Raw genomic sequence first — 26,546 nt, 5'->3', positions numbered from 1 at the left:
GTTGTTTTTCGATATTAGATGCAAAGTGAATTTGGAGGGAGTTGGGTTGACTGGTTACAGATTGCTATTAGGGTTAAGAGTACTAGATCTGAATTGTATATTAAATTTGGGTTATCTTTTGACATAAATAAATCCAAGGTGAGTATAAAAATACCTAGAATCGACACAAATATAAAAATAATACTTAATAAACTAATTTGTGGGCGTGATGGCTCCGCCACTGTCTATTGGCCTTAGTTTTGAAGTGCTTTACAGGTTTCCACCTCTCGTTTTTAATGTATATTTTCCATTAATTCATGTGCTTTGCAGGTTTCTTGAAGCTCAAGTTTAAATCTTTTCTTTATGATATTGGCCTTTGGATATGAATTCAGAAATGCATATAACATGATTTTGCACAAATTTGATGACAAGCTTTACACTGGACTGGTTACAACTATGACTGTGCTACTCCAAGAAATATCGATATCTCTTGAGGCTGCACAAGGTGATTTGTTTCTTGAAGAACTGAACAGGAAATGGAATGACCACAACAAGGCCATCCAAATGATTCGACAAATATTTATGTACATGGAGAAGACTTATGTTGCAAATACTCACAAAACCCCTGTGTCTATGATCTGGGACTCAACTTGTGGAGAGATAATATTATACGTTCCGAAAAAATTCAGCCAAGGCTTCTGAGCTCACTTCTTGAACTAGTGCATCGAGTGCAAACCGGCGAAGTTATCGATCGTGGTTGATGAGGAACATAATCAAGCAGTGGCGGAGTTATATACTTTTTATGATGGACACGTGCCTAATCTAGAATTTAAAATTAGTTTATTAAGTATTATTTTTTATATATGTACTCACTTTAAAATTAATTTGTGTATATCCTAAATTTTTTTATACCCATCTGGCTTTATTTATGTCAAAAGATAACAAAATATGCCTATTATAAACATTATTTTTGTTTGAGTTTAAAAATTTCATTCATTAAGCCCGAATTGAAATAACACTAAAAATATATTTAGTTAAAACTCAAATTCAATATGAACCCAAATTTAATATACAATCCAGATTTATTACTCTTACCCCTAATAACAATCGGTAACTGGTCAACTCAATCACTCCAAATTCACTTTGCATCTAATATCGGAAAAATGACAAAATCATTACTTATTCTCAGATTTTAGCGAGATTAATCTAAAAAAACCCAATAATATGAGAAACTGTAATTTATAAAAAAGATTTGTAATATAAACTAAAACTCTAAAAAAAATCTATAAACCTGAAAAAAGATAGAGAAAAACTAACAGAAGAAACTAAAACTCTATTGGCAATAGAGTTTTGGTTGTAAATCTCATGAATTGCATGCTCGAGAATGTTCCAAGTCTTGTCTGCATATGTAGAATCCACCACGACGCGGTTCTTGAGTGCTTCTATTTGGAAAATGTCATTCTTCTGGTTTCCATGTTTCCTTTTTCTTTTGCTTATAATCTTGAAACCCGAAAGGAGCAAGAAAACAAAGAGAAAACAGATAATTCAACGATCAATAGGGAAGATGGTTATGGGAGGATTGACCAATAAATTCTTTCGTTGGGATTAGGGTTTGAAGATTGAAAGATTAACTCTTGATTACTTATATAGAAAAGGATGGATATAAACAGCAGAGAAAGCGATGAAAATGAAAATTGAAGCAGGTATTTATTATTACGTTGACATGGCGACGATGAGAAGAATGATCACTGAAGGTTGACAAAGCGACGATGAAAGCTGATAAAAGCAACTTTTTGGAAATGTTTCAGGAAGAATGGGATCTTGTATGTTATTATATATATAGAGTAAGAGCTGAACCCAAACTATTATAACTAGAAAACAAGAATGATTATTTGAAAACACAAGGTCAATGATCTGATTATTTGAAATGCAGCTGATAAAATATTAGCATTTTCTGCTAAAACTAGGCCATCATGCACCGCTTGCCGATGGCAGACCCATCTGTGTTGAGCTTTGACCACCCATGGGGGATGGGATCCACTTATGACTTAACTGTTATGTTTATAACTGGTCTGGAGGAATAAATTTAAGTGGTGTCAACAAAGCATGGAATTGATCAAAAGCTTTATGCATGGCTTCAACTAGGACATAATCATTCAATTACGGAGCTGATAGGTCAGACCTTACGCCGCCGCCACTGTTCCATCACCTTACAGTCTTTTAAGATATGGTTTATCATTTCCCTATGCTAATTGCAAAGGGGACATGTGTCCTCCTTGTTCATGCCTCGTTTAAGAGGAAAGGTTAATTCGCTGGAAAGATTTCATGCATGCATTCCCATAGGAAAAATTTAATCTTGGGAGCAAGTTTTGCCTTCCGTATCATGTTCCAATCGAGTCGGTCACCAACAGTAGGCTAGTTCATTTTAGGGTTCTTGAGGTCCCAACCTTCAGCTTGAGCATATTCACTCTGTATAGAAAATAATCCTTTGGCTTCAAGATTCCAGCAAATATGATCATATCTCGAGATTGCAAGGTTAAATGAGGTATTACTAGTTGGAAAATATATTAATTGTTGTAAAACAAATCGTTAGTAAATAATTAAGAAAGTATGAAGGTGATGTTAAATGGTGGTCTGCCTTTGTGACTCTCTTCCAATGAATAGGGAACCCTAAATACTTCCCTAAGTCATTTGTAGAATTCATGTGAAACAAATTTGTTCTCTAGCTAGGTCCTGTGGCTCTGGGAAGTATTAGGGGAACATAAGATTCTAGATATGTCCAGATTAATTCACTTTTTGTTCAATTCTTTGGTAAAAACTTCATAGTGCCAACTGCCAAGTGTTGATGTCATTTTTCACAAAAAATAATAATATCATCTGCGAACAAAATGAGATAGGCTTCGTTCCTAAATGTTTTAATCAGCTTCTAAGCTTTACTTATACATGGGAAACTTTACCCTGATTTACTTGATCCAATACCTGATATTAATTCAAACATGATAATCAAATTTGATCCGATATCGGACCCAAACCATACCTGATCCAAAATTTAGCGAAACTGAAATCAACCCGAACCGAAACCGAAATTAACCCGAACCAAAAGCAACCCGTATCGAAAGCAAACCGAACCGAAATTAACTTGAACCAAATTTTAACCCGATTCAAAAGCAACCCTAACCGAATTTAACCCGACCCGAAAGCAACCTAAACAGATTAAAATTGATAAAAGTTATTAAATGATAAAAGTTATTTTCAAGAATAAATTAATTTAAATAAAATTGATAATTTATTAAAAATATTATATTTATAATAAATAATAGAAAGTTTAAGAGGAATATAAAAGTAAGAATCTAATTGTAAAATTAAAAACAGTAATAAATAAATTTTACTTATCTTACTTGTTATTAAAATATTAGATTTATAATAAAAATAATAGAAAACAACTAAAATAATGGAAGTAATATTAGATTTATAATAAAATAATATAAAATTTATTTATGTTACGACTAAAACTTAACAAACAAAATTATGTATTATTTTTTTAAAATTTAATAAAATATTAAATTGATAATAGAAAATAAATTTAAAAAAAAATTATTTCTTTATCAAATAGTTCCCATTACAAACTTTTCACACGAGATCAATATAAAATTTTGATAACAAATTCTAACACGTATTATAGGACCATATTTGTGTCAAATTATCGATTTATCATCTCTAAATATTGCTTTAATTCAAAATATTGAACGATTGAGAATTAAAATTAAACCTAAATTATAAAATTAACAAATAAGAAAAAAGTATTTTTACAAGTATATATAAATTATTCTATATACGCTTGATTTTGATTAGACTCATAACCAATTCAACCCGAATTGACATGATCTAAAGGTTGACCTAAACCGAAAATCAACCGATTCGATATTGACCCGACCTGAAATCTAACCGATCTAGTATTAACCCAACCCAAAATCAATCGATCCGGTATTGACCCGACCCAATATTGACCTGATCCAAAAATCAACCGTTCTGATATTGATCTGAACCAGAAAATAACTTATCTAATAATCACCTGAACCGAAAATTAACCCTACCTGATACACGATCCGATTCACTGTACAACCAAACTAGATCCGAACCATACCCAATCTAAACAAAATTAAATCGAATTTAATCTAGACCCGAAATTATTCGCCCCGAAATAACTCGATCCAAACCTGATCCGAATGACATGTTTGCCACCTCAGTGTTGGTGAGAAAGCTTTTGAAAGCCGAGGTACTCCATACATAAATAAATATGACTGCCATAGTCGAGATGGAAACATAACTCATGATTAGAAAAGTAGCAAAAAAGAACTCTACTCTATCGTAGCTCTTTTCCATGTTGATTTTGATCATCATGTCCTCAATTCAGCCTTCTTTTTATTTGACCGAACGTACCGCTTCTTGAAAGATAATGGCATTATCAGTGATAACCGGAAAATGAAAATGTGAAAAGATAGGAAAATGTGTGTATGCTCTTAAAATCGTGTTTTACTGCCCTTCGTCTTTGTCAATTGTGTTAAGCATATTGTTGTGTTAGAAGAGCTTTTTAAGTTTTTTTTTATATCCATTTAACCTTAGATATAATACCCTGTAATAAATCCTAGAGTCAATTTTTTCTCTCCTTCACCGGCAAAACTCTGGCCATCGTCTTCCGGTAACTATTTTGCCATCTTAAACCATGTAATGGGCTTTTAGGGCTTGAACTTTTGGGACCAAAGCAAGGAGGCTCAAATTGATGGGTTGATGGAGCCTAGCTTCACAAGAGGCCAAGCTCCAAATTCTCTTCTTAACTTTCGAGGTAACCCAACGGGTCCGGTATCCTTGTAAGGATTGAGCGACCAGATGGCCTTAGCAATTTCAACATCACTAACACTAGCTTCTCCAATTGGAGGAAAAGAGAGTGAATTCCAAGCAAATCAAGTGTCTCGAATTTCACAAGCTTCTAGCTCTCTTCTGTAGTGTAAAGGCTAGTGAAAATTGTTGGATTAAGCCCAGAATCCCTTGGGTGTTGCTATAGGTGATAAATTTTGCGGTAGCTCCTTTTTTCCAAGACTCTGTTTATTTATTTATTTTTACAAACCTCAATCAAGTTTATAACTTTGAGCATTCCCAGAATGAAATTTTTTCCAGCTGTTTTTGCAAAGTTCAAGCGAAAGAAGGAATTTAAGGCCTTGATCGGTGACATTAAATATATAAATTTTAACAATGTTAAAGTCAAATTTATGAACCTTTTTTATGGTGTTCAGCTACTGGGGGTGGGGTGAGGGGAGACTTCAAGAAGTTTTTAGACCATAGGGCTTTACGCTCAAAAGGGTATGGATTTTGATGTTGTGGAACCTTTTTTGATTAAGGGGTGAATCCAAATTTCAGGACTTATAAGATTTTGATAGAACAACTTGTAAGGCTAGAGTTGGCAGAGAACGATTTGATGTGGTGAAAAGTTTGCTTACTGAAATAAAGGAAGATGGGTGTATTTGGAATAAATTAAGGAGGCAGAATTTGTTGGTAAGGCTGATGAATTTCTTACAAAAATGTTGAACGCCGGAAGGATCAAGAGTGTTGTCTCTTGTGAGGATAATAATGATGAGGATGGATAATAGTGTGGAAGAAGGGATTGATATTCATATGGTAAAATTGAAATCATGGTTGGATCCAAAAACTCTCGCAAATTCTTTAATATTAGGGATGAGTATAGGTCATGTTTCTAGCCAACTTGATCCGACTAAAAAATATACACTTTTATAATATAATAATAAATATTAAAAAGATGATTGGAGCAATGGTTGACAAAGAATGTAAAATCCATTTTTGCCGACTGGCACAAAGATTTAGAGGGAGGAAAAGTAATAAGAGAGAACAGAGGGGGGGGCATGCAGTTGACGTTCAAACAAAGATGAGCGCATGGGACTGCAAGCTGAACCAACTCCCCCCAAGCAAGAAATATGGCCATGTGGAAACCAAGTTTCAGCTCTTCTGTTTTATTTATTTTAGTTAATTTTATAATATTTTCTCTAATTATATCGTAGTTGTCAATAGAATATGTAAATTAAAAGAAAAAAGTTGGAGAACATGCATGGATCCACCCCATTGAAATGGGGTAGGCTTGAGCTTCCATGTGCATGGAAATTAAGGCAGTGAGAATAATGGCAACAGACGCAGTCAACGGTTTAAAAGGTTAAAAAGGGGATGAAACAGAACATTGTAGCAGCTATAGTTGTAGTATTTATTAAAGCGTCTGAAAACAATTCTGTGGTGATGAGCCTGCAGGAGCAGGGGGGTAAAAGGAAATTGTCTGCTAAAAAGTTGTTTTTCCAACAAATCATTACTACGTCTAATCAAATAAATGTGTTTATGTATGTTATTTATTACACAATCTTAAATTTTGCTTTTTATGTTGTTCTAATCAGTGTCCCTGAAATGAGATTTAAACCCTAATGCGAAATCATTAAGTGAAATGGTGAAGTTATAATGGTTTAGATGATATACCATATGATTTTAAAATTTGGTTAAGTTTTAAGAAGAAGAAAAAAGAACTGGTATGGGAATAAGCGATTGCATCAGTTGGGGTATGGTGGTGGAGTGAAAGACAACACAAGGGGAGCTGGCAACAGGAGTTCTGCTCGGGATTTTCATATCGCTATTCTTATCAGATGGAGCCATTTTAGAGTTGCAGAGAGGAAAAGAAAGGACCAAAACTGATGGAAGGGGAAGAGGGTTTGGTCCTGATGCACGATAGGTGTCGGTGGGTTAGGTAGCAACCCCTGATCCCGACCCCCTCTTTGCTCTTGGCCCCATCCCTCTCTCTCTTTAGATGCACATCCAACTCATTTCTCTTTTTCTTTTAACCCAGCCATCTAAAACACGACATCTTTCACATACCCCCGAGAAACTCTAAACTTTTTTGTCACCCTACCTCTTTTTTTATATCTATAGAACAATCACATTTCTTCATGCAATAGTACTATAACATTATCTTTTAACTCTTTCATAATAACCCACTCCACATTAATACATATATTAGGAACCAATCAAGCTTCTTGAAAGTTGCTTCCCAATCTGAAAATTTTATTTATGTCTAAAGTCAAGTCTCTTTATTGAGAAAACACTACTATTTGTTACTAAAGTATGGGAAAAAAAGGATTGTACCAGGCAGATGACCCTCAAATTATTGGAATCACTCCATGAAATTGTTTTCAGAGTCATCACATTATCATACATAATTTATTAAGCAACCATCTTTAGAGGCGGTGAACAAGTCTAGATTCGAGAAAAAAAATCATGTTTTAATTTCACTAAAAAAATTTCAAATTCGAATTGAATTATAAAATAAAAATTAAATAATTCAAAAATTTTAGTTAGCAGTAGATTGATTTTTCAAGTTTAGGATCTCAACTCTTACAATATTTATATTGCATATGAAAAAAAATATAAAGAAAAATTTTAACTATACTAAATCAAATATACACCCGTAGCCACCTTTCCTCCTATTTGCCCTTTTTCTTCTTCTTTTTCTTCTTCTTCTTATTCTTCTTACCGTAGCCACTGTTCCCCCTTATATACTAAATCAAATATACACCCGTCTTCTTCTTCTTTTTCTTCTTCTTCTTCTTCTCCTTCTTCTTCTTTTTCTCCTTCTTTTTCTCCTTCTCCTTCTTCTCCTTCTCCTTCTCCTTCTTCTCCTTCTCCTTCTTCTTCTCCTTCTCCTTCTCCTTCTCATTCTCCTTCTCCTTCTCATCCTCATCCTCATCCTCCTCCTCCTCCTCCTCCTCCTTCTCATTCTCATTCTCATTCTCCTCCTCCTCCTCTTCCTCCTCATTCTTCTTCTTCTTCTTTTTATTCTTTAACGTATTGCATATAAAAAAATATAAAGAAAATTTTTAACTATACTAAATCAAATAAACACTCGCCTTCTTCTTCTTCTTCTTCTTCTTCTTCTTCAACGTATTGCATATGAAAAAAATATAAAGAAAAATTTTAACTATACTAAATCAAATATACACCCGTAGCCACCCTTCCCCCTAGCTGCCCTTCTTCTTCTTCTTCTTCTTCTTTAACGTATTGCATATGAAAAAATATAAAGAAAAATTTTAACTATACTAAATCAAATATACACCCGTAGCCACCCTCCCCCCTAGCTGCCCTTTTTCTTCTTCTTCTTCTGCTTCTTTCCGTAGCCACCCTTCCCTTAGCTGCCCTTCTTCTTCTTCTTCTTCTTCTTCAACGTATTGCATATGAAAAAAATATAAAGAAAAATTTTAACTATACTAAATCAAATATACACTCGTAGCCACCCTCCCCCCTAGCTTCCCTTTTTCTTCTTCTTCTGCTTCTTCCCGTAGCCACCCTTCCCCCTAGCTTTCATTCCCCTAGCTGCCCTTCTTCTTTCTTCTTCTTCTTCAACGTATTGCATATGAAAAAAATATAAAGAAAAATTTTAACTATACTAAATCAAATATACACCCTTAGCCACCCTTCCCCCTAGCTGCCCTTCTTCTTCTTCTTCTTCTTCTTCAACGTATTGCATATGAAAAAATATAAAGAAAAATTTTAACTATACTAAATCAAATATACACCCGTAGCCACCCTCCCCCCTAGCTGCCCTTTTTCTTCTTCTTCTGCTTCTTCCCGTAGCCACCCTTCCCCTAGCTTTCATTCCCCTAGCTTTCATTCCCCTAGCTACCCTTCTTCTTCTTCTTCTTCTTCTTCTTCTTCTTCTCTTCTTCTTCTTTCTTCTTCTTTCTTCTCTTCTTCTCTTCTCTTCTTCTTCTCTTCTCTCTTCTTCTTCTTCTTCTTCTTCTCTTCTTCTTCCTTCTCCTTCTCTCTTCTCCTTCTTCTCTCTCCTCTCTTCTTCTTCTTCTCTTCTTCTTCTTCTTTTTCTTCTCCTTCTCTTCTCTTCTTCTTCTTCTTCTTCTTCTCTTCTTCTTCTCCTTCTCTTCTTCTTCTTCTTTCTTCTTCTTCTTCTTCTTCTTCTTCTTCTTCTTCTTCTTCTCCTTCTTCTCTCCTTTCTTCTTCTTCTTCTTCTTCTTTCTTTCTTCTTCTTCTTCTTCTTCTTCTTCTTCTTCTTCTTCTTCTTCTTCTTCTTCTTCTTCAAACTTAAATCTAACGTGGAACATATTGCACTTCAAACTTTATCTTGAATGATTTGGAGATATTTTTTAATAGTGTCAATGAAAGAATTTTTGTACAATGTAATTTATATTTAGTGATCAAACAAGGATGATATTTTTTATTATTTATAATTCATCTCAAGTTTAATTAAATAAATTAGAGATTAGATAATACTTCAACATTATGGTAAGAGTTTTAAAATGATTTAATTTAATGATGTATATCTTAATTAATTTAATTATAAATATAAATTATAATTGACTATCAATTATTTAAAAATGAATGCTCAAATATGTTTATAAACAACTGCTCGAATATGAGATTCTAGGGATAATAATCATCCAGAGAACAATTAAAATCAATTAGTTTTATGAAAAATAATTCAAGATTTAAATAATAATTGAATGACATATCATACCATTAACTCAAAACATATAAAATCTCTGTATTCTAACGAAATAAACCCATCTTCATATAAAAAGACTAAATAAAACAATAGACTCATCATATAAGCATCTATCTCTCAGAAATTGATAGAAATTGAAATAGTATTAAAGAAAATTTTAGTTTCTTTTGTTCCTAGAAGCTAAAGGTTGAAGTTGATCAGGTATATAAGCTATCGATTTTCCACAAAACTCAGCATCACCTTCAAATTCAAAAAATTTCATGCTCTATGTCTTGTCATGGGATGGCTTTTTTCCCAGCAGATTTCATGCTCCAAGTCCAACCTCCTCATGATCAAGAAGATCATCAACGCCCCACTAATTCCATCGATCAAATTCTCCCTCAGGAATTCCATGGTACTACTCCATTTTTCTTCATGCTTATCATATGATCTTGTTTTGTCCGATTCCTGGTTTTGATTTTCTGGGTGCATTACCATAGGTGTTGCACCGTTTCCGGGGAAGAGATCAATTCCATTTCCAGGGATAGATGTGTGTGACGAGGCAAACGGTGAGGATGATTTATCAGACGAGGGTTCACAGGCAGGAGAAAAGAAGAGGAGGCTTAACATGGAAAAGGTGAAGACATTAGAGAAGAACTTCGAGTTAGGCAACAAGCTCGAACCTGAGAGGAAAATGCAGCTGGCTAGAGCTCTTGGACTGCAACCCAGACAGATTGCTATTTGGTTTCAGAACAGAAGAGCCAGGTGGAAAACCAAACAACTGGAGAAAAATTATGATCTTCTTAAGAGACAGTACCAATTGATCAAAGACGATAATGTCGCACTTCAAGCTCACAACAAAAAACTCCACGCACAGGTAATCTATTTATTATGATTAGTTTGACTACTTCGTAAGTTCATTAATGTGGTTGTTGTGTGCAAGTAGATAATGACACTGAAGAGCAGAGACGGAGCAAGTGAATATATCAACCTGAACAAAGAAACCGAAGGCTGTAGCAGCAATAGAAGCGACAACAGCTCCGATGTGAAGTTGGATATGTCGGTATCGGCACACGAGAGGCCGTTAACGACACTAGTGTTCCAGTCAGCATCGTCGAATTTGAGCCACGATGATCATCATAATCAGCCACCTCAAATGGTTAAAGAAGAAAGCCTCATCACCAACATGTTCTGCACCATGGAGGATCAAACCGGGTTTTGGCCATGGCTCGACCTACAACAGCAACAACATCATTTCAATTGAAGTTTGTTTTTAGAAATCAAGAGTTTGCTAAGTAAATTGCAGTGCAGATTGGTTTGCAGCAGCTCTAGCATGGGCCATGAAAGAATATAGAAAGGTGATTCCCTTTAGCTACAGGTTTTTTAATTATTGTTTCTTTTTCTTCTCCTTCTTGCTTTGAAATCATCTGTGTGTACTGTGGAGTGCACTAGTCCCTTGTAACGATAATTCCCCCCCCCCCCCCGATTTCATCAGTAATTGATCAGTACTAGAGGGTAAACGCCAAAATATATAATCCCAAGTTGATAATCTTAATTTAAAATTTTATATACAAGAAAAAGGAGAGTATCCAACTCACATTCCGAGGGAAGAAGATGACAAGCATGTACATGAAGAGTGGAAGCAAACAAGGGGTGCTGGAAAGGGTCGTTTTCCTGAATATCCACCCATTTCTTCTTTAATTAATTTACGAAAATTTGAACAAAAAACCCTAGATTAAGACGTAAAATCAATTTCATTTAAAAATGTTAACACGTTAGTTGATTGTTCATGTTTAAAATTTAACTAAATAAAATATTTAATTAAACATAGTATATTTTCTTAAAAGAAATATCATTATTAATGGTATGAATAGGAAGGTTGTAGTCTTGGATAGCTCATTTTTTTTAATGAAGGAAGAATCAAAATCGATGATGATTTAGAGAAAGGAGAGAAACGAACTGAAAAAGACGATGAACAATGTGTCTAAGGTTCAAGATCCTTTTTTCTGCTTTGTTTGTGTTAGTATATATGTCGCTAACATCATGCAATAGGATGATTGATGTCAATCATAGAATTGATGTTCATTGCTGAGTTGACAAGTGGATAGATCCAATTATCAAATAATAAATTTAGTTGGTAACATAGATTAATAATGTTCATATCAAAGGAGTGTAACCAAACAGAGAAAATAACAAATTATATTCGGCTGAGCTTTAAGATATCTTAAGAAAAAATTTGAAAATCTAAGAAATCTTTATAAGGAAAAGTGATAATAAAAATATATAAAATTATAATTTACGGAGAAGATAGAACATATATTAACATATTTAAAAAGGATTCTTATATTATATTTATAAATATGGATGGTATGGTTAGAATGAGAAGTGGTAATCGTATATTATGTTACATTACGGTTTGAAGGTAAGTTATCACGATCTAACTTAATCCCGTGTTTTATCATAAAAATCAGATTCAACCATTAAACATACATTGAAATTATTCTTTTTTATTTTATTTTATTAATTCAGAATAAGTAAAATTCGAGTCCTCAAGGAACAATTCATTCACTACGGAGACCACTTGGTTCGGGTAAAATTATTCATTTCAAATATTCATTTATTACTTAAAATTTCATCATCTTCTAGTATTCATGTTTTCGGCATTAGGCATCATCTTAGTACATTTGTAACCTTACTATAATCAATTGAATACTAGAGTCCTATTTTCACAACACTTTGATGAATCATTCTCCTTCTCTAAGTAATTGTCAGTGGCATCCCGAAGCAATAAGTAGATATTGATATAAATCAAGACTTGAAACTCAACTAGTCTTTTGGAGTCAGCCAGATAAAACCCTAATTTCACACAAACAAGTTAATGATGTAATTATAAATTAAACGCGACGTTTAAGTAAAAAATATTATTCAACTATACTTTTTATTATGGGATCATGTGAAGAGATTTGAAATAATCTTCGAACAACACGCAGGCTGCAACTACCGACATTTGGCGAGCAGAGTTTTAAAACAGCATTTATATTTGATGTATACATGTTATCGACTTATCGGTATCTAAATTTATACATAGATAATAAATTATATAGATTTATACATGATTAATATATTAAATATAAACACTACAAAATATTAAAAGAAAGTTGCACTTCTTAAGATACAAGTGAAAATCTAATGCGCTAAACCATGTGTAACAGCATTGACAGTACGACAGATATATTAAACTAGTATATTGATGTAAATAAATAATAAGCGGCGGTGCTTCATGTAAATGGAAGTTTACCATGAACAATTTATCTGCGGAGTTTAAACCCAAATAAACGTTCATTACAGTAAAATGGGTATTTAACGGCGGTTTTTGCGGAGTTTTAAAAACAAACGTCTCTAATTTTATGCATAAAGCGGCGTTTAGGGGAAAATGCCACAAAATAAAAATATTAGTGACGTTTTTAATAAAAACACTGTAATAGACAAATATAAGAAGACGTTTTTATGATAAGGACCATTATAGTTGCGGTAGTTTCCTCTAATACCTAGGCTTCAAAAACTTTTTATGTCTTCGAAGATTGTTGAGTATATGAGGTGGCATCATGATGGACGAACCGATGATGGGTTATTAAGTCATCCTGCGGATTGTTTAGCTTGGAAGTCATTTGACAAAAAATTTTCAAGTTTTGCAAGAGATCCTCGAAATGTTAGGCTCTATCTTGCATCTGATGGGTTTAATCCTTTTAAAATCACAAGTACTTCGTATAGTACTTGGCTTGTTCTGTGTATTCCCTACAATTTGCCTCCGTGGATTTGCATGAAACAATCATTGTTTATCTTATCAATGATAATCCCCAGTGAGAAAGGTCATGAAAATGATATTAACATCTATATACAACCTCTTTTTAAAGAGTTGAAACAATTATGAGTGGATGTTGAAACAATTATGAGTGGATGTTGAAACATATGATGTGTTGAAGAATGAGAACTTTAATTTATGTGCAGCTTTATTATGAGCTATTAATGATTTCTCTGTTTATGCAAATTTATCTAGTTGGAATACCAAAGGTCTTTATGTTTGTCCTTGTTGTGCTACGCATACATCTTCAAAATGGTTGTATAATGGAAAGACGTTCTCTTACATGGTACATCATTAGTGGTTAGGTGAAAATCACATATTTAGATATAAAAAAATATATGTTTGATGGTACTGAAGAGTTTAGAAAAGCTCCTGAGCAAGCAATCGGGTCTGATATCTTGTCAATGTTGAAACATGTCAAGTTCACTTATGGAAAGATGAATCAACTATCGAACATGCGATCAAAGTAAAAGACAAAACAAATGAATGATCATGATGTTGAACAACAAAGTGATGATGAGTCTCATGAAGAGGATGATCCAAATGAGGTGGATTTGTGGAAAAGAGAAATATTTTCTTTGAGTTGCCATATTGGAAGGATCACATTTTGAGACATAATCTTGATGTCATGAATATTGAGAAGAGTGTTTTGTGAAAATATTATCGGAACAATTCTCAATGTAGATAGTAAATCTAAAGAGAATCTAAAGAGTCAAATTGACTTAGTTGACATCATAATTCGGCGTGATCTTCATTCTCGATTACTTCCTAATGGAAAATCTTGATTACCGCCTTCTATTTTTACGTTGTCGAAGAAAGAAAAAAAGTGTTTTGCATGATGTTGAAGGATGTAAAGGTCCCATACGGGTATACATCAAATATATATCGATGTGTCAGTGTTAAAGATCATAAACTTTATTCTCTAAAGTCACATGATTATCATATATTGATGCAAGATTCACTGTCAGTTGCTTTACGTGGTTGTATGTCGAATAAGGCGACGTATTGTATAATTGAACTTTCCAATATTATGAAAGCTATTTGTGGGAAAGTTCTAATGGTTGAAGAACTTGAGAAATTGCAAGATCAAGTCCCCTTGACTTTATGTAATCTGAAGAAGATATTTCTACCTTCATTCTTCACAATTATGATGCACTTATTGGTTCATCTCCCTCACGAAGCTAAAATTGGTGGACCAGTTATATATCGATGAATGTATCCTATAGAGAGGTGATAATGGACTTATATGTATTCAATTGCTATTGAATATATCTTTTAATTACAACTATTAATATAATGTTGTGTTGTGTTATGTGCCTAGGTTTTTGTGCAAGTTGAAGTCTTACTGTCGTAATAAGTGATATCCAGAAAGATCAATTGTTGAAGGGTATTTTGTAGAGGAGTGTATGACTTTTTTTCTTTAGATATTTGGATGATGTTGAAATAAAGTCGAATAGGCCACATAGAAATGAAATGTGCAATTTGAATAACTTAGTTGAGACATATTTGTTTGGAAGTTACGGTGAACCACTCGGCAAAGTTGAAATTGCATAACTAAATGATAAGTCTTGGGTACAAGCACACTGATATGTTCTTTTCCATTATGATTCAATTGATCCCTTACGCAAGTAAATTTTTCAATTAAAATTCTAATGTTTCACTTAATCTTTTATATTTCTCATTTTTAACCATTTAATCTACTTTATAGTGATTTTAAAGAAGTCTTAAGATTTCGTTCGCACAAATCAACGAGAGATTCATAAATTATTCATAGAAACTTTTCATGAATGGTTAGAACAGACGATAAGCAACTAAATATTTGCACCACACGTAAATAATGTATAACTCTTCTTCTTTTAATATATTGATATAAATGCTAACTAATTCACATTTTACGCATAATAGGTTTGAAGTAGGAGGGAAATTAGTGAAGAGGTTAAATGGCTTTCTCAAGGTCCAAATAGAATTGTTGAAAAATATAATGTATTCATCATTAATGGGTTTAGGTTTCACACGAAATCTCGTGAAAGATTACGAATGACACAAAATTGTGGACTAGTTGTTACTTCTTCAACTACAAGTTATGCAAGTACTAGAGATAATCATCATGTGGAGGGAGATGTAGAATATTATGGAATCCTTACACATTAACAATTAGGTTTTACAATGATGAATTTCTCTCGATTAATTCACACTAGTCTACAATTGATGGATAAGCCTTATGTATTTTCTTCTCAAGTCAAACAAGTTTTTTATTGTCACGATCTAATGGATGAGGGTTGGTATGTTGTACTCCGCAATACCCCTAGAAACTTGATAAACATCGAGGATGGAAGTAGATATGACATTGAAACAAGATCAGAAACTTTGCCTTTTGTCACACAAAATTTAGATGAAACTATCACTAGTATTAGTTCACAATTCCAAAGGGTTCAGGTTGACATGGATGAAGATCTTTATGAAAAGTGATATGACATAACAATGTAGTAAGATATTATATCTTAATTTATTAATTTATAATATATTCATTAATGGTATTCTTGTAACTAGTTACTAATATTGTTATTTGTTTATTGTAGATATTATGCCTCAGAGGAAATTAAATGATATGTGGATTGTTCGAGCTCCTCAGGAGGAGGATGAAACAAATAATGAAGAATCAATTGGTGGTGGATCTTCAGAAGTTCTGAATACAGTTGAAGAAACTATAGAAATTGAAGGTAATGTTTGATAGTTTATTTAAATGGTGGTTGATTTTTATTGACTTGATTTTGAAAACTTACACTCAATTATTTCTTATGTAGTTGAAAATAGTCAAAGGCTCAAGAGTAGAGGTCTCACGATAATGAAGTAATTATATGAATTTCTTCTTGGGGATCGCGTGAAAGTTTTGAGTAATGATGTTGGCCAACCTATTGGGACAGAAGCGTGTGTTTTAGCTAGTTACTTAGGCATGATTGTACTCAATGTTAATATTCTACCGATCAATTTTGAGTCATGGCGTGAGATGCCGAATAGTAACAAAAATAAGGTTGTGGATTGTATTAAGGTAATAATTTCATTGTAATAAATAGTTCATTATAATTCAATAGTAATTTATATTTACTTTTGGCACTTGTGTTATTTGTAGGATAAATTCTCTCTAGAGGTCTCAGATAATTATCTGAAGCAAGCATTAGGAAATAAATGGAGAGACCACAAGAGTTCCTTAAAAAAGGAATATTGTAAGAATAATCTCAGCCTAGAACAAAAGTTTCAAAATGTCACACCTGGAATGCTCAGGTATCAATGAGAAGATGTAGTCAGGTTTTGGAGTTCAAATAAAGGAGAGGTATGATGCACTTTTAAAAAATAATATTATGTCACTATAATATTAACTTTATAAGTCATGTAAATTTTAAATTGTAGGACCGCGAGCACGTTGGTATTTCTAGCAGACAACAACAAGATCTAGACTTTTTGTGGCGTTTGTTTCTTAAACGCTGTTAAAAAGCAAGATCTATTGCGGCGTTTTGTGTTTAAAAATGCCGCTAACGCTTGCGGCGTTCGTTGAACCGGCGCTTCTTGCGACATTTTTTTTTGTGTCGGGAGTGTTTTTTGCGGCATTTAAAAATGTCGCTATAGAACTAAAAAATCTCAATAAACCAATTCTATTGTAGTGGTTCAACCTCTCAACAATGAAAACACAAAAGGAAGAAAAAGAATCGAACATAACATATCCGTAAAATTAACATTGCATGGAAGAACATGGGTAACCGCTTGAATAACCGTTGAGAGTAAAAGACTTGAATGAATAGCATACAAGAGGAAGAACCCTAAGCTTCCAATACCATATGCCATTAATTTAAATTATTTGATCTTTGACTGTTGATATTTTATCATTAAATTAAATTGTATTTAAGTTCAGATAGATCAAAATAAAATTTTAAGTTTATGTAATGTAATTATCCTTGTGAGGTGTGTGTGTGTTTTTAATTTTTTTATCAAATAAAGTGCAGGTGAAGTGAGGTTCACTGAATCATGCCATGTCCAACCAAATCATAAATCCTGTTGGTTAATGCATGCATGAGATGTGAATATTCCATTTTAGACGTTTCCATTCCAATTAGCCTTACGAAACGCTTCATCTAGCTCTAATTGCTTTTTCATCACCTTTGATATGCGTTTTTCCCCTACCAACCATATATAGTCATAGTTTTCCATTAAAAAAAAGGAAATGACCATCCAGCTCAGTTGATAGAGCACAAGGTTCTTAACCTTGAGGTCGTGGGATTGAGTCCCACGGAGGGCATTTCATAATTCGGAGGTCTCTTACGGAAGCTGCTCTCAACCTGGTGTTAGGGGTAGCCTACTATCTTACCTCCCCTTACCCCATATATATGGGAAAAATGGACAGCCATTTTTTTTCCATTAAAAAAAAGAATAATCATAATTACGAATGCTTGTGCGGTTGTGCCGTTCTATATGGTAGTTGTGTACATTATAGGCGTAATTTGTTTCTAAAATATATTTTTAAATTATGAATGCGGTTTGGTGTGACAGTGACTTATAAACGGTTACTATAAAACTGTGAGGCTGCGTTGGTGTAACTTAGTGGCGAATGTTCGGTGTACATTAGGGTTAGGGTAACCACTTGTCAATCTTGAAAATTTTTAAAATCCAAATTTTATTCTTAAAATTTAATTTTTTTTAATATATGTGTGTATTCACCCTAAAATTTTATATTATTAATATATGTGTCAACTCTAAAAAAAAATTCTAAATCTGTAAGCGGTGCAACTTGACTATGTTTATACTCAAAGAATGATTATCTTCTATTCTTTACTAAGCTTTTAAAACGTTACAGGGAATTTTTATTTCCTACCATTTTCAAAGCGTTTTCAGAATCACATTACACCGGCCGGGTACCCATTTCAACATGAAACGTGAGACATGCTTTGATAAAACTAAAACAAATAATTTTTTGACCAATTTCGACAGTGTAATTGTTCAATAACCTGATAAGCCGCTGGAAATCAGTCACTTTAACGCTTATAATGCCTGCTTCAATTGGTATAGCACTTTAAATAAATAAATAGTGAACCTTCACTTCGATAAAAAGGAAAGAAGCAGGACGTACTTTAAGCCTTCTAATTACCATCCCTTCGCTAGTAGTTTAACTATACCTTGCCATGCCCTATACCCTGACACCCCGAATGATCGCATCATCGTCCTTCTTCTTCTGGCCATGTGTTGTTTACAGCCATGGATTATGCAGATGCTGATGTAAGTTCCATTATTCTTCTTGAGCTCTATTCTTGTATTCACTATCTCATCACTTTCATCCATGAAAACGAAATTAACACAAGGTTGTGCCATATGATTCTCAGTGGACAAATCATGGGGGCGACCTAAATAACAGAAGGTATGCGGTGGAGAAGTGTTTTCAACTCGTTAACAGTCAGGAACTTAGCATTAAGATGGTCATTCTATGCTGGCAAGGACATAACAGCAACTCAGCGGTTGCAAATGGAGTTGTCTACTTCCATCATGGAATGGATATTTGTATGCGGTTAATGCATTCAACGGTGGTTTAATTTGGAAGCAGAATCTAAGCGAGTTAACTGGACGATCCGGCACCGGAGTTGTCGTAAATGTTACCGTCTCAAGATCAACCCGACAGTTGACGGGGACCTCTTGATCGTAGGGATATACGGACGGCGGTAGTGATTGCTCTCGCACGAGCAACTGGGAGACTCGTTTGGTCTACTACACTAGACCCGCGTCCCAGGGTTCTGATCACAGGATCTGGAACAGTTTACATGGGGTTAGTCACCTACGATTTGCATTTCAAGTGCTTCTTGTTTGCCAATGATTAATTAATATATTATTCATCTGATTGTCCTGCAGGGCCTTCTATGTAGGAGTTTCATCTCTAGAGGAAGGACTACCACCAGAGCAATGCTGCACTTTCAGAGGCAGCGTCGTAAAGCTAGCCATCCGGACCGGTGCAATCTTATGGCAAACATATATGCTTCCAGATAATGGAGGCAGATTGGGAGGATATGCAGGAGCAGCTGTATGGGGAAGCAGCCCTGCAATCGATACAAGCAGGAGACTAGTTTATGTGGCGACTGGGAACTCTACACAGCTCCTGCTGAAGTTTTAAAATGTCAAGAGGCGCAAAACAATCAGATGCTAAACCAAGTCATCCTGATCAGTGCATAGGCCCTGATACAAATTACGACTCGGTTGTAGCCCTGGACATTGATTCGGGAAGGATCAGATGGTCAAAGCAATTGGGGGGCTATGACGTATTTTATTTCGCTTGTTTAGTTCCTAACAACCCTGACTGCCCCGGGTCCTAATTTAGATGCAGACTTTGGAGAAGCCCAATGCTCCTCACTATAACGTCTAATGGAACATTTCGTGATGTTGCGGTCGCTTTGCAGAAGAGTGGCTTTGCATGGGCTTTAGACCGAGATAATGGTGGTATAGTTTGGTTTAATGTAAGTACGAACAAAAGGCCATTCTATAGTCACAATAGTACACCTCATTTGATGATGCTTTGTGATCTAAAATTTGAGTTTATCAGCTGGCTGGACGGGTGGGAAGGAGGGAGGAGGAATATGGGGCGCAGCCACAGATGGAAGAAGAATTTACACCAACATCGCGAACAGTGATCGGCAAAGCTTCATGCGCACGCCATCTAACCAAACAACTACAGCAGGAGCATGGGTAGCTTTGGATGCTAATACGGGAGATGTCCTATGGGCACGGCAAACCCAGCAACGACACTGCCCAGGCGCCTGTTACACTGGCCAACGGCATCTGTTCGTAGGTTCCGTAGCTTCTGACGGACCGATATACGCCATCGACACCAACACAGGAAATGTACTATGGACCTATAACAGGTGCTACAGTGTATGGTGGAATATCGGCTAGCTATGGGTGCATTTACCTGGGAATGGTTATACAGTTGGGTGGCAAAGTTTCACCCTACTTGGACTCCAGGAACTTCACTTTATGCATTTTGTGTAGCCTGAGTTTGGCAAAACCTGCCACTATGAAAGAAGTAAGCACTATAAACAGATGAGAAACCATTAGTCCAACTGTGGCACTACTATGAAATAAAATTACAAAAATTCATCCCAACTTCTTAAAATCCTCATATATATAGTAATATTTAATAATAATTATGACCTTTGCCTTTACTAGCAAGTGCCATCATAATGCATACTCTCAAACAAATCATATAAGGAGGATATAACAAGTAAATAAAAATTAGTACCATCAAATAATTATTTGAATATAATTCAGTTATATGTAATATATTTAGGGAAAAGTATAAATGTTCCTTGATTATGGGTACTACTTTATTAAGTCCCTCAAGTATTAAAAGTTATAAAACGGTCATTGACTATAGAATGTTATTTGTTAAGTCATTCGACTATTAAAGTTATAAAATGGTCATCGACTATTTATTATTTTCTAAAATTGTCCTTTTCCGTAAAAATATTCACAGTTATTTAAGCTAGAACAAACATAATGATTGGGATATGATACTAGTTTAAGATTCTGAGATCAAATTTTATCATATCATAATTAGTAAGTTAACGTTCAACTCAAAATACTGTCAATTTTTTAACAGAAAATGACGAGTTTAGAACATAATTAATAGTAGGATAATCATTTTGTAAATTTTAACAATCGAGGGACTCAAGAAAACAAAACTCTACAGTTAAAAAACTATTTTATAACTTTTAATAATTGAGAGAGTTATAAAACAATATCCCATAGGTGGGGACGTTGCGCACGTTAGCCTACATTTATAGTTGCCGACCACAAGTTCACTCTCACTACTACACTCTAATGGATTACACTTCTAATGGAGTCGTGAGTTTTCTCTTTTTTTCTTTTGGATTTTATTTTTTTTCCGCTGAATCAGTGATGCTTCTGCTATTCAGTTTCGCTTCATTTATTTATTTGACTTTATGTTAATGTACTCGTAATTGAACCAACTTTACCAACTCGTCTAGGGAAATGCTGTTCTTTTTATCTCAATTTTGAATTTATTTAATGTTTGTTGAATTTCATTCAGCATTTTATTTACTTACTAGTGTATAATATCTTTTTGTTTTTACTAATTTTAATCTGTAAGGCTCAGTAATTCCTTTGATCTTTGTTTCATGTGTTTGCATGAATAATTTTGTGCTTGATATAGAGATTTATCGTTCTGGTTCTTCTTTACTTCACGGGTACCTTTTATCTAGTTTTGAATTATGTCAGGCAATCACATCAACTGGGACTAAGAAAGGCGAATTGCTCTTGGCTGATGTAACACTCAGCTGAAGAACAAGAACATCACAACTGATGTGAAGGTCGACACTAAATCGAATGTAAGTTGTGCAGTGCTTTTACAATTCAGTTGGGTTATATCTCTAAGGACTTATTAATAGTTGTTACATCCTGTTGGGGTATGTTACTCTCGTGTCGTGAATACAACAACAGAGGCTTTTGTACCTTACAAATGTACAAGGTGTTATTTCCCTTTTTAATTTCAAACCATGGCACTGGGCCTTTGTTTTCTATTGACATTTGAAATTATTGTAGCATTGGATATTATCCATTTTGAGTTTGGCTTTCACTTTTTAGCTTTTCTCCACTGTTACTGTTGATGAACCTGAACCAGTATTGAAGACCATCTTTAGTTTTGTTGTTCCTGATCAAACGGCAAGGTAATTGCGACTTTCTTACCCCTGTTCCTGTCATGAGTTCGTTTTGCTAATAACAAAGTTGTCAGCATCTTCATTTAAGCAACGAGGTGTAGCTAGCTATATGTACCCCTTCTGTTAAATTATTATAGTTTGTACGAGTAATATCTGCCTTTATTGTTGTGACAGGTTGAGCTGCAATACCAGCTTGAATATGCTGGCATAACTGTTGGATCATAAACTGATTCATTATGGGAGCCTAACCTAAATTCAAACTAAATTGATGTCATTATTACATCATTTAATTAAAGATGTCATTGCTTACATCATTTAAATAATGATGTCATGCTTACATCAATTTAGTTAGGTGATAGTTAGATATTTGTTTAATTTGTAATGGTTTAAATTAGTTTATTTGTGTGGTGTAGGATTGTTCTTGAGTAGTATAAATACCTTCCCCATTTTAGTTTTAAGCATCAAGAAAAATTAAGAGCTTTTAAAGTCTTATAAGAGTGAGTTGTAGTTCTTGTTTTGAGTGAGAGTGCTCTTGTAATATTTGTTTGAGTTTCAATAAAAGTTGTTTGTGTGAGTGTTTTATTTCCAACAAAGTGATATCAGAGCGAGTTGGAAAGATTGAAGGTCTCGACGAGAGGAATCCGACGCCACCAAAATTTTCTCAATCTGAGTTCTGACGCACCACCACGCACCGCCGGAAGACTGTTGCCAGAAAATCAAGTTGACTCACCGAGTTGAGCCGAGTCAGCCGAGTTGGAGCCCTTGACCGAGTGTCCAAGTCCCTCCCAAGGTTTTTTCGGCGTTCCGGATTCATCCGTGCAATCGGATTTTACAAAATCTCATTATATTGAGAGATATGGCAAATGGTATGGCACCATTCCAAGTTCCGACACTCAGCAACAACAACTACGACAATTGGAGTATCAAAATGAAGGCACTTCTTGGATCACAAGATGTGTGGGATATCATAGAGAAAGGCTATAACGAGCCTGCGGATGATGATGTTTTTGCTACTCTTACACCAGATCAAAAGAAACTCTGAAGGATTCAAGAAAGAGAGACAAGAAGGCTCTCTACCTCATCTATCAAGCATTAGATGATGATGGTTTTAAAAATATTTCAAGTGCAAGCTCTAGCAAGGAAGCGTGAGAGAAGCTGCAAACCTCTTACAAAGGATCCAAGCAAGTGAAGAAGGTTCGTCTCCAAACATTAAGAGGTGAATTCGAATCCTTAAACATGAAAGCATCTGAGTCTATTTCAGATTACTTCTCAAGAGTAGTAGTTGTTTCTAATCAATTAAAAAGAAATGGTGAAAAGTTAGACGATGTGAGGATAATAGAGAAGATACTCCGTTCGTGGATCCAAATTTGAGCACATCGTCGTGACGATTGAAGAAACTAAAGACTTGGAAGAAATGACGATCGAGCAACTCCAAGGATCATTGCAAGCATACGAAGAGAAGCATAAGAAGAAGCATTAGTTTACTGAGCAACTCCTCAAGTTGCAACTCAAAGATATGCATTAAAGCCAACGCAATGATAGAAACCAACGTGGCCAAGGCAAAGGTAGAGGCCATGGACGAGGTGGAAGTCGAGGTCGTGGACGAGGCTGGAATTACAACAACAATAATTCCAACAACAACTATGAGAAAGGAGAAAGCTCAACACGAGGCCGTGGAAGAATCAATCCGAACTCAAGGCGTGACAAATCTCAAATTCGATGTTATAATTGTCAAAAGTTTGAGCATTATGCTTCAGAATGTAGAGCTCCCAACAACAAAATTGAGGAGAAGGCTAACTACGTGGAGGAAAATACAGATGGCAAAGAAACTCTTCTTCTAGCACGAAAGGAAACTGATGGTGGCCAAGCAAATTCCTGGTATCTTGACAGTGGTGCAAGCAATCACATGTGTGGAACGAAAGACATGTTCGTGGAGCTAGACGAGTCAGTAAGCGGAAATGTTTTGTTTGGAGATGATTCCACAATAGCAGTGAAAGGGAGAGGTAACATTCTTATCCGTTTGAAAGATGGGAGACATCAATTTATTTCAAATGTCTACTATGTGCCCAATATGAAAAGTAACATCTTAAGTTTAGGGCAACTGGTAGAGAAAGGTTATGATATTAATATGAATAATTATAATTTCTAAAAGATGATAAGAATAACTTCATTGCTAAAGTGCCGATGTCAAAGAATAGAATGTTCTTGATCAACATACAAAATGATGTTGCAAAGTGCCTGGAAGCTTGCTATAAAGATGCATCATGGCTTTGGCATCTTCGATTTGGGCATCTCAATTTTGGAGGTCTAGAGCTGCTATCTAAGAAGGAGATGGTGAAGGGACTACCTCGCATCAACCATCCTGATCAACTTTGTGAAGGATGTCTAGCTGGGAAACAATTCAGGAAAAGCTTTCCAAAGGAGTCAGAAGAAGAGCCAAGAAGCCACTCGAGCTCATCTATACCGATGTGTGTGGACCGATCAAGCCGAGCTCTCTCGGTAACAGTAACTATTTTTTTTCTCTTCATTGATGATTTTTCAAGAAAAACCTGGGTATATTTCTTGAAACAGAAGTCAGAAGTTTTTGAAGTCTTCAAGAAGTTCAAAGCAGCAGTGGAAATAAAAAGTGGTAGAAAGATCAAAGCCATGAGATCTGATCGAGGTGGAGAATTTACTTCCAAGGAGTTTCAAGAGTTCTGTGAAGAAAATGGAATTCGTCGACCAATGACAGTTCCTAGATCCCCCCAGCAAAATGGTGTGGCAGAAAGAAAGAACAGAACAATCCTCGACATGGCACGAAGCATGCTCAAAAGCAAGAAACTACCTAAGGAATTTTGGGCGGAGGTAGTAGCGTGTGCAGTCCACTTGACAAACCGATCTCCAACAAGAAGTGTATGGGGAAAGACACCGCAAGAAGCATGGAGTGGAAGAAAGCCTAGCATTTCCCATTTGAGAACCTTTGGAAGTATAGCCCATGTTCACGTACCAGATGAGAGAAGAACGAAGCTTGATGATAAAAGCGAGAGTTTTATCTTCATCGGCTATGATGCTAATTCGAAGGGCTACAAGTTGTACAATCTAAACAATAAGAAGTTTGTGATTAGTCGAGATGTGGTCTTCAACGAAGAAGGAGAATGGGATTTTAACTCTCATACAAATAACTTCAATTTCTTTCCTTAGTTTGAAGAAGATGAGCAGACAATGAGGGAACAACTAGATGAATCTCAACAAAAGCTTGCAACTCCACCCACTTCACCAACATCAACCACTCAAGGAGACTCATAACCTTCGTCATCGTCAAGTGGGAGTCAAAGTGAAAGAGTTATGCAACGCACAAGAAGCCTTAGAGATCTCTATGAGGTAACTGAACGACAAGATAATCTTACATTATTTTGTCTGTTTGCCGATTGTGAACCAGTGAGCTTTCAAGAAGCGATACAAGAAAAGAAATGGAGAGATGCGATGGATGAAGAAATCAAGGCCATCGAGAAGAATGACACATGGGAACTTACCTCACTTCCCAAGGGACATAAAGCGATAGGTGTCAAATGGGTGTACAAAACAAAGCAAAACGTGAAAGGAGAGATTGAAAGGCACAAGGCGAGGCTAGTTGCTAAAGGCTATAGTCAAAAGGCTGGAATTGACTATGATGAGGTATTTGCTCCTGTTGCTTGATTGGAGACTATCAGACTAATCATTTCTTTGGCAGCTCAAAACAAGTGAAAGATACAACAGATGGATATAAAGTCTGCCTTCCTAAATGGAGTTCTTGAAGAGGAAGTTTACATTCAGCAACCATCAGGCTATGAAGTCAAAGGGCATGAACACAAGGTGTTGAAGTTGAAGAAGGCTCTTTACGGGCTAAAACAAGCACCAAGGGAATGGAATAGCCGAATCGACAAGTACTTCCAAGAGAATGGCTTCAACAAATGTCCCTACGAGCATGCTCTATATATCAAGATCAAAGATGAAGATATTTTGATCGTGCGTCTCTATGTGGACGATTTGATCTTCACTGGAAGCAACCCAAGCATGTTTAATGAATTCAAGGATGTGATGATGAAAGAATTCGAGATGACAGACATGGGGCTCATGGCGTACTACCTTGGCATTGAAGTTAAGCAACAAAATGATGGAATTTTCATTTCACAGGAAAGCTATGCAAAGGAGATACTGAAGAAGTTCAAGATGGAGAACTGTAAGCCAATAAGCACACCGGCAGAATACGGGATCAAGATGACCAAACATGAAGAAGGCGAAAGTGTAGATCCAACATTCTTCAAAAGTTTGGTAGGAAGTCTACGTTATCTAACTTGCACGAGACCCGATATTCTTCACGCAGTTGGATTGGTTAGTCGCTACATGGAATCTCCAACAACCACCCATTTTAAAGCCGCAAAGAGAATTCTTCGCTATCTGAAAGGTACAATTGACTTTGGCTTATTCTATTCAGTTTCTA

General features: G+C 35.2%; 1 protein-coding gene, 1 long non-coding RNA gene and 1 pseudogene across 2 annotated transcripts; all 3 read left to right on the top strand.

Moving 5' to 3' along the window:
• Positions 1–208: 208 nt before the first annotated feature.
• LOC120130358 (homeobox-leucine zipper protein ATHB-13-like) lies at positions 209–10,781 on the top strand. The gene is made up of 5 exons (XM_039147609.1): positions 209–255; positions 372–484; positions 9,840–9,932; positions 10,018–10,394; positions 10,464–10,781. Exons 1-5 carry the CDS (start codon positions 209–211, stop codon positions 10,779–10,781), a joined length of 948 nt encoding a protein of 315 aa, XP_039003540.1.
• A 4,866-nt stretch (positions 10,782–15,647) lies between these two features.
• On the top strand, positions 15,648–20,404 carry LOC120130357 (annotated as a pseudogene).
• A 783-nt stretch (positions 20,405–21,187) lies between these two features.
• On the top strand, positions 21,188–22,091 carry LOC120130369. The gene is made up of 3 exons (XR_005516827.1): positions 21,188–21,254; positions 21,648–21,757; positions 22,014–22,091. It is a non-coding gene; the product is annotated as an uncharacterized LOC120130369 (long non-coding RNA).
• The last annotated feature ends 4,455 nt before the right edge of the window (positions 22,092–26,546 follow it).

This window comes from Hibiscus syriacus, unplaced genomic scaffold (assembly GCF_006381635.1).
Source record: "Hibiscus syriacus cultivar Baekdansim isolate YM2019G1 unplaced genomic scaffold, ASM638163v2 tig00110546_pilon, whole genome shotgun sequence".
NCBI lineage: Eukaryota > Viridiplantae > Streptophyta > Magnoliopsida > Malvales > Malvaceae > Hibiscus > Hibiscus syriacus.
This window is presented reverse-complemented; position numbering and strand designations above follow the sequence as displayed.